Source organism: Pseudochaenichthys georgianus, chromosome 10 (assembly GCF_902827115.2).
Source record: "Pseudochaenichthys georgianus chromosome 10, fPseGeo1.2, whole genome shotgun sequence".
Classification (NCBI taxonomy): domain Eukaryota; kingdom Metazoa; phylum Chordata; class Actinopteri; order Perciformes; family Channichthyidae; genus Pseudochaenichthys; species Pseudochaenichthys georgianus.
The window spans coordinates 7,723,874-7,733,203 of record NC_047512.1 but is presented as its reverse complement, the minus strand read 5'-3'; the positions used below and the strand labels follow the sequence as shown (position 1 = coordinate 7,733,203).

General features: G+C 40.3%; 1 protein-coding gene across 1 annotated transcript; it reads left to right on the top strand.

Annotated features, from left to right (window-relative positions):
- Positions 1 to 498: 498 nt before the first annotated feature.
- LOC117454198 (transmembrane O-methyltransferase homolog) lies at positions 499 to 4,244 on the top strand. Its single transcript, XM_034093333.1, has 4 exons — positions 499 to 733; positions 1,655 to 1,949; positions 2,761 to 2,957; positions 3,712 to 4,244. The coding sequence occupies exons 2-4, from the start codon at positions 1,694 to 1,696 to the stop codon at positions 4,039 to 4,041; spliced, it is 783 nt and encodes a 260-aa protein (XP_033949224.1). The 5' UTR covers positions 499 to 733; positions 1,655 to 1,693; the 3' UTR covers positions 4,042 to 4,244.
- The last annotated feature ends 5,086 nt before the right edge of the window (positions 4,245 to 9,330 follow it).

Sequence of the window (9,330 nt, the reverse complement as noted above, 5' to 3'; positions counted from 1 at the left end):
GATATCTCTTCCGCTTCCGACCTGTAAACATAATCATGTGTGTTAACTGGAGTGTACAACCACGTGAATGTATAATAACTTTGGATTAAAACCAACTCTTTCGCTCCAGAAGTATTTTAATGACATTTCTAACTCAGTCTTAAAGTGTAATATAAGCCCACTTTGGTCAATGAAATGATTTAGAAAAACAAACTACACCATTATTATTATTATTATTATTATTATTATATCTCAAAATGAAAAGTCACATGCATGCTTTCACCATTTTAAAACACTATAGAAAAAAGCAACGCTATTAGTTTAGGAAACTGTATCCTCGGTGAAATGACAATCACATAGACTGTTCTGGAAACTGCAGCATGCCAAAAGTTGTCCACAGGCTCTGTGTAAATATCTCTGCTGACCTCTGGTGGAATAATGCAGCACTACTGAACACAGGGAGGAGGAGCTTCAGGCAATGTGTGTGTGTGTGTTCAGTTGTAAAGAAGGTGTGTGTTCAGTCGCCACTTCTCTTTCCTCAGGCTTTGATTTCCTGGATACCAGAAACAGTTCAGTGTTTTTCTTTCATTCAGTCTTTTTCCCAAAATATCTGTCTTTAAAGGAAATCATGGTTTGTTTTTCAGTCCGCCGGCTGTTTCCTTTATGCTGCTCACCCTCTTGACTTCCAGGAGTCACACACCATCTGTGTTTGACAGGACACACTCTTAAATCTGGACGGGCAAAGGGCAGCTTGGCAAGTAGTACACCTCTTCTGCACATATTACTCATTAATTACTTCTGTTTAAATAATTCCTTCAATATTAATCTAAAAAGGTTACATTTCTTTGTTTTAAAAAGTGACTAGAACTACAGTGTCCACTTTCTTACAATGTTAAATACCTCTTATTCAGTCGTTTTTTATTTCTAGAAGAGGATGCTCATAAATCAAGGACATTACTTCCTTATTAATAAACAGCAGATGTATTCAGTGAAAGCATTTCCTGCAGTATTTGATAAGAAGTTAAATATGTCTCTCTCTTATGAATTCTACTGTATAGCTATATGTATTACCATGAAGTGTCTGCAGAGGGCGCCAGAGCTCTGTCTTTTTTAGATTTTATTTTATTGTTTACTTGTTATCAATAACCAATAATTATAACAAAAAAATAATATTATATTTAACGCCAATTTTTGAAAGCTTTTTGCCCATCGCACATCCTCACAAAATATTTTAGATTATTACAGAAAATAAATGTAGTGGCAAACAAACATTTCTGATACTGCAAAATAAGACTGAAAAGGACACAAAACAACTACAAATGACTCAAGATTAGAACAAAGATTCAAGACGATTAATAGACATAAAAAGACTATAAAGGGAAGCTAAACAACAAAACAACCTGGGTGCAAAACGACTTGAAACATCACAAATACAAATAATTGACTACAGGCGATCTAAAACAATAAAGTAGAAACGTTAAATAGATTCAAAGTAAATGGGCACATTTCTACAACATCTGTAATTCTTGTGAACTTTGAACTCTTGATCTGGTCATTTGCACAAATAACAAGAGGTGTGATTGAACCAAAAACGTTAAGCCAAAAATAGCAATTCCAACAACTATGTGACACTTCAGTCTCATTCCTGAGTTGATTTCCGCTGATCTCCTTTCAGGTTTCAGCGCTTCCTTCCGTCTCCTCCTGAGTTTTAAAAATGTGGCTCCTGGTTGTCTCCGCCCCGCTGCTTCCCGCCATCTTCATGGTGTCCAGGCGTTTTCGAGTCAAAGTTTCCGCGCTGTGCCACCGAGCCCTTGCCTGGGCTCTGAGGCTGCTGAGAGGGAGAGTGTCTGTGAAGAGCACCCACGCCTTCGTCTTCTCCAGATGCACCCATGGCCAAGCTGACAGCGTCCTGCAGACCTATGACCTCTACGCCGACACACACCCCTCACTCTGCATCAGCCCACACATGAGTCAGTATGCTAAATAATTACTTTATGTGGCAGTGCATTACAAGGCAATGTCTTTATAAATCAGTGCAGACAATTTCTATTAAAATCGAACAGATCATTACTTTAAAAACACTTCAGTCTCTGTAACTTTCAAAGTGAACTGTAACACTTGGAATTCTGTGATTTACTTGATTGTCTCACCTTATTTGTTTTCTATATCACCCTACATCTATTTCAATATCTATGTCATACGTTTTTCACATTATAATACACCACTCAAATGGATAGTTCAGATGTTTTTAAATGTGGTTGTGTGAAGTCTTATCCATAATCAGTGCATTCTCTTAAGTAGATGACAGTAAGCATCGACCAGTTTCGAGAAGCAGACAGATGCTATGGCACAGGAGCAAAACAAGTACAGCTGTGGAAAGGGGTAACATACTTAGGGCACCTAAAAGAAGCCCCACCCAAATCAATATCAGTTTGAATGTGTGCTGTATTTAGAATACGTTTGGCTTTAGCAATCCGAATCAGAAACGGGTTTATTACCAGGTTGACACGTACGAGGAATTTGACTTGGTGTCGTGGTGCATACATAAAAGTAAAAAAAAACACGGAGAGCGAATAATTTTAAGAACACTATAATAACATAAAAAAAAAGTATTTACATCGAAATCGAATGGAATACAATTTTAAATATGTGCAGTAAAAATACGTGTTTTTGACCACACGTATTTTATATTTGATGTATTTTTATTGTATATTGCAGTGAGTGTCTCTAATGGGGACCTGTGGCTCCTGAAGTCATCGTGAAGCTTGTCCTCTCTGTCAGGTGGGGTGTTGGAGGAGGTGGTGCAGAGGGTCCGCCCCCCCCTGGTGTTGGAGCTGGGGATGCACTGTGGGTACAGCTCTGTGCGCCTGCTGCGTCTGCTGCCCCCTGCTGGCAGACTGATCACAGTGGAGCTGGACCCCCTCACTGCAGAGCTGGGGGAGGAAATCATTCTGGTGTCTGGCTTCAAACACTCCCAGGTACACACAGGGTGGATCCGCTTCTTCCATTTATCACATTTATCACATAATACAAGTGCTTTGGAAACACAGTTGATGACTTTTTTCTCGTTTAAGCCTCACACTCAGCAACGACTGAAATACTGTTACAAATGGGTTTTATTTTAGAAACAAGTAATTGCTTTTGCTTGAATGTATTCTGTAATCATGTCTGTGCTGGACTTTTCCAATGAGATAAACATGCATGCATCTTCACAATGCCTACAAACCCTGCATACGCTCTTCCATGATGCACTGAGATGTATTAGTAATATCAAAGCCCTACATGCTCTCTGTATTATCTGCCTGGATGGTCTGCCTTGTGACCCGGATTTAACCATTGGACTATTCTTATATACAATACTATCCTTGGTCTGCATCCCAGGACTTACTCTACTCCTTCCAAGTCTCTCCCTCTCTTTCGAATCCGTTGCAAATCTATACATATTCAAAAGCTTGTCCTATTCAAGGGACACACTGAAAGGGATTCTTAATCACTTTGAAGCAGGTACAGCTGCAGGTCTTTCATATCTAATTTGTTTTTCGTTTAGATTTGTCTTTTTGTGTGTGTTTTATTTGTTTTGCTGTCTGTCTTGAAAAGAGTGTTTTGAATCTCAATGAGTCTTCTACTCCTGATCAAATAAAGGATAAATAAAGAGGTCAAGTGACAAACTTGCTACTCTTAACAGAACATTTAAAGGAGAGATGCTAACCCATCTTCCTGTTCTCTTTGCAGTTCCAGGTGTTGACTTCTAGCTCAGCTGAGGCCATACACACGTTGCCTTCTTTGCTCATTGATCTTGATGAAGGGAGCCGTGAGGGCTTCAGTCTGGTGCTGATGGACCACGACCCCCAGCAGTACCTCCCTGACCTGCTGTCTCTGGAGAGAGAGGAGCTCCTCCGCCCCTCCGGCTGCTCCGTCCTCCTGATCCGCAGGAAGCAAAGAGATCTTAGAGAAATCCTGGATCACATCGGAGCGAGGCCCGACTGCTACTGCATCAAATCAGAGCGCCAGGGTGTGACGGAGATCTTCTGCCAGAAGGGGAGCACAGGGTTAGATAGGTGATACAACATGTACATATGGAAGTGAGGGCTTTTGGTGTGTGTGGACTAGATCAACCAACAGTGTTAAACTTCATTATATTACCATAAAATGCATACGGTCAAATAATCAAAGGAACAAACATGAACTACTTTCTAGAATTTGTCAAACTGTTGTTGTTTTTCGTTGGTTGACAATTAAAAATGCTTTATTTATATGATGTGTATTACAATATTTGTATGTTTACAGTATTCGTGCTCCAACATATCCAGAACTCTGCTGCCCGCCTCCTCACCCACACCCGCTCCCGAGACCACATCACTCCCGTCCTCCAGAACCTCCACTGGCTCCCCGTCCGTCAAAGACTCATTACTCACAAAGCCCTCAACAATCAGGCCCCCCCCCCCCCTACCTCACAGACCTGCTGCACCACCACAGATTGTTTTTGTATTATTTGACTTTAACTTTAACTATATATTTATTTGTTGTTCCTTTATTTTATTTTCTCTTTACTATATCTGTAAAGCGTCTTTGAGCCTGTAAAAGCGCTAACAAATTAAATCTATTATTATTATTATAAATGACATTCGATTTTTGACATATTTAAAGCAGAAAAGGAAAGTATTATATTACAGATCTCTTATTATTTCAGGTGATACAAAACACGATCATATCAGCACATTCACAAAGGGCTTGCCCCATCCCTTTTGCTCACAACAAAAGAAACAAAGAAAAACACCACTAGATGTAGATCACTTGGTAACCACTGGATGGCGCTCTCTGCTTTTTAAAACAATACAAGCTGAGGCTTTGAATTGGGTTTGATAGAAAATCCCGTAAAGGGAAATGTCAACCTTTTTAGGAACTTGAATATTCCTGCATTCAAGGACAGCTCGGTTAAAACCAGTAAACATTTATGTGTTGATGCAAACAGGAAATTAACAGCTTGCGTTCTGATTGTTTTGATGCACACTCCTTCTTGTGCATGATGTGATTTGTACTCCCAGTCCCCAATGTCAGTGTTTACAATCAAAAATAATCTTTCTCGGGGAGATTGCTCTGAGTCCCTAACCCTTTCCTTTCTCGTTAGACACACATCAGCATTCTTGCACAAACTGGCCATAATGTCTTGGACTCAGAGTCTCAGCATCCACTAAATGAGGAGAATCACTGTTATCCTTTGGGCACAACTCCAGTTTCCTGATATCGCCTCTAATGGCACTGCTGAGGCTCTTATAGCAGCTGGAAAGCCATTACATGGTTTAGAGACAATTTAGTGCAGCGTTTAAATAAATAATATTGCTGTGAAAATGCAATTTAATTAAATGCGATATTTCCAGGAGCCTAGGAGTGGGTCTAGACTTGAAGTCTTTATTGTTACACAACAGCAGGATGAATGTAAAACTATGAAAAGTTAAAGAGAGCTTGACTGCAGTTAAAAAGAGACGTGGGGGGAAAGTGGTGTAAGTGATCAGATGCTATACATTAGATATGGAGTTTATGCAGTACATAACCAGGGCTAAGAACTTTGTAAATCCATCTAGTTTAACTGTTCACTGTAAACATCTCTATAAAGCAAAACAGGTCATGGAGACGGAAAGAAATTGATAAGTTGCATGAATACTTTATGACCCCATACATTTATCAATTTATACAGGGAAGCATTGGATTGTTGTCTAGGAAGTACTCATATCCTTTACTTAAAGGGGACCTATCATGCAAAATGCCCAACTGTTTTGGACGAAATATGGTCTGTGTTCACATTAGCATCGCTAACACTCAGAGCTAACCTGTACTGGAGAGCATGTGTGTGAAGAAGCAGGAAGTAAAAAGGAACTCACCTTGTGGTATAACCGGAAAGAGAGAAAGCCTTTGAGCTCCAGACTGTTTCAGAGAGAATCCTTGATAACCCATGATATGGCATTTCATCACGGCAGCATTTAGTTTAGACAGTAGCTGCCGGGTCCCGCGTGAGCTCAGCCCCCTCCTCTTTTTTATTATTTAGATCATTTATCCCAAAATCAGCACTTTTGAAACAGGAAGTGAAATGGAGGGATATGAGGCATGGCTAGAATGGATGATCTGTTTGGTATTTTGAGCAAAACACTTCATAGCCATGTTTTTTGTATATTTGAGACCTATGCTATTGCCTAAAAATAGCATGATAGGTGACCTTTAAGTACAAATATTATGGTCTTATACTCCACTACAAGTAAAAGTCCTTAAAATTATAGTGAAGGGAAGTATTCGCATCAAAATATACTCAAAGTAAAAGTACTCAAAGTAGTATCAATGTACTTCAAATGTCAACAGTGAAAGTACTCATTATGCAGAATGGACCTTTATCACAGTATTTTATTATTATAATAGTATCCTGTTTTTATACTTGTAAGAGCATATTAGTATTGCAGTTGGTCAATTTGGACCAAATGTAGATACTTATTAGATTATTATTATTTTTTTTTTTTTGATATACTTTATTAATCCCCGTGGGGAAATTTTTTCTCTGCATTTGACCCATCCTAGTGTTAGGAGCAATGTGCTGCCATTTTGAATGGCGCCCGGGGAGCAGTGTAGGGAACGGTGCCTTGCTCAGGGACACCTCGGTAGCACTTGGTCTTGCCGGGACTTGAACTGGTGACCTTCCAGTTGCCAAGCCAAGTCCCTATGGACTTCGCCACCACCGCCCCCTTAGCAGTAGTAGACAGTATTGCATTATACCATATCAGCATATCATGTGTTATTATGTGTGGAAAGTGACTAGTAATGGTTACAAAAAACATATACTGTAGTAGTAGAAGTAGAATAATAAAGATAAAGAAGCATTAAATGGAATACTGAAAAATACTTCTGTCAAATAATTGAGTAAATGTACTTTGTTACTTTCCATTACTACTGGTAATACTCCTGTTTAGAGAACTGCAGAAGCATAACCCTCCAACTGATTTGTAAGCAAAGCTAGTTTCAGAATCAGTATCAAGATGCAACTTCCATTCTAACTTTAGACACGTGCCATTTGGAAAAAGGTGACGCCCACTCATGAAAGTCAAACTACTGAATGTTATTATCGCTAATTAGCAATCTGGAGCATTTCACTGAGGAAATAGCAACATACAGGGTGGGTGTTACTGTCGGTGCATTTCTTTTTATCCACTAACAGCAGGTTTGCAATGTGTGTTGGCACGATGATGACTTTGTAGATATTAAAGTTTCTGAATCAGTGTTCTAGTTTTTTTAATTATGCATTTGATATTCCAGTTATCAAAGAAAAACAATATGGTGTACATCACAGTCTAATTTGCACAAGTGAAAAGAAAAGCGGGAGCATGTGTCATGCTGTTTATCATGTTGTTTTATTTTACATATTTGTCTGTATTTCCTTACAGCAAATACACTTAGAGATGACTCTTTGATCCTGTCAGGCATTTAGAGACAATACCAGAATTACAATACTTTCTCACTGCACACAGAATGTCCCCAAACAGCAAGTATGTTATTGTAATTACACAAAGTAGACCGCCAGCTTTCACTAGCCAAAGCTCGCCAACACACCAGAGCAGGACGTGGTCAGTCTCTCAGCTGTCAGACGTGATTTAACATTTCCTTGCCCTCCTTTAGAGCAGTGTACACAATGATTTACAATCAAATGTAAACAACAAGCTCTATGACCACCCCAACCTTCGCCCCTTTCTCCAATTTCCCCCAAAAATTCCTTCTTTAATGGGTTCAATTTCGGGGATCCCACTTCATCAGGCTTTGAACTGCTCTCTGTGCTACGGACGCTGGAGAGCTGATGTAAACACAGCTTTCAATTATAAATCAAACTCTGGAAAGGAGCAACACTCCACTGCCCTTGGGCTCCCTGCACAACGGTCAGCCTTCATACCCCGATGCCCCATATGGCACTGCTAGGAACGGATATAAACATCTACATTGGCTGTGAGCGTCAAAGTTACGCAGAAATTGTTATGCTACTCATATACGTACATGTTATACCGTCAACAGTGGCGGACAGGACATCGGGACGTTCGGGGCGAATCCCGGTACTGAAGTGGGCCGGTCGGACGATGTGGGCCGGTCGGATAAGTCACTAGCATGCCCCCGCCCGTTGACAATTTACTAGCGGTAGAGGTACCGAAGTGGGCCGGTCGAGAGTCCCGGGCTGATTTTTAGTCTCAGTCCGCCCCTGACCCTCAATGACGTGACACTTAAAGTTGCAAAGATATCTATACTGAAATTAGCATGCTATCTGACTTGCCCCTGGCTGTCTTGTTATACAAATTGTTTCATGAGAGATGAGCGATTGAGTCAACCTATACCTCTTGAGATACTTGGAGTATGCTAAGGCTATGTTTCTGTTTGCTATTCTTCTTTTGTTACGTGCGTTGGTTAATTATTCACGACAGGTGACAGTGCCCAAACGCAGCCTTAAGTGCAAACGGCCGAAGTGTTTTTTTATACGGTGTGCTTGTAAGATGCTGGAAGTCTGCACGTTTTTGACCTTTTAAAGTTGTTTGAGATATTTAACGCAGTGTTTAAGTATTTAGTAGTAAAACATCAACTTGATAGATAGTGCACCTGGCAATATGTTATGTGGGTGGAAATCACCTGCAGCAATGCTGTGATTTACTTTGAATAAACGCTTGTTCATTTGTTGCCTGCCTCCTGTGAGTACATTGAGACTAATTGGCCTTATTAGGATGGCGATGAGAGCGGGGAGACTGAAGCAAAACAGTTCAATTGTAGGCTGAGAGAATAACCCAATTACACTCATACGTTCCATTAGACTGAGTGGAGTGGACAACGTCAGCTAAAGGACAGTCTTCAGGGAATATACTTTATTATGACACTTAACCCAGAAAATACCCAGAATTCACATGGACATATAATGGGAAGGACAGTTTGATCATCTTCAACCACAAAAAGATTAGTTGTATGAGCAGTGGAAACAAATGCTATCTGTGAGGAGCTCCTGTCACAGCATGTCAATCTGTATGAGGTACAATTCCTCATTCTACACTTTTGTATTGTGTTGTAACTGAATTGGCCCACACTCCTGCAGCACAGCAATTGACTATCAGTCGTGATCATGTGTTGGATGAGATGGATGTTGGTTACAGTACAATCTTTTTAAATTCAAGCCATGTTTCCACTCAGGCAGTGAAGCAACAAAGTCTCCCCTTCAGCCCCTGGTTCATCAGCAGAGTGGGCAGAGTCAAAAGAGACACTTGATGGCACTGAGGGACTTGTATATTTGGTACCCTGTGATAGTCTGACACCCCTTCCACACACACACACACACACACACACACA

Coding starts and splice junctions, on each gene's coding strand:
- LOC117454198 (XM_034093333.1), top strand. CDS start 1,694: ATGTGGCTCCTGGTTGTCTCCGCCCCGCTGCTTCCCGCCATCTTCATG. Junction 1,950..2,760: donor CTGCATCAGCCCACACATGA/GTCAGTATGCTA, acceptor CCTCTCTGTCAG/GTGGGGTGTTGGAGGAGGTG. Junction 2,958..3,711: donor CTGGCTTCAAACACTCCCAG/GTACACACAGGG, acceptor TTCTCTTTGCAG/TTCCAGGTGTTGACTTCTAG.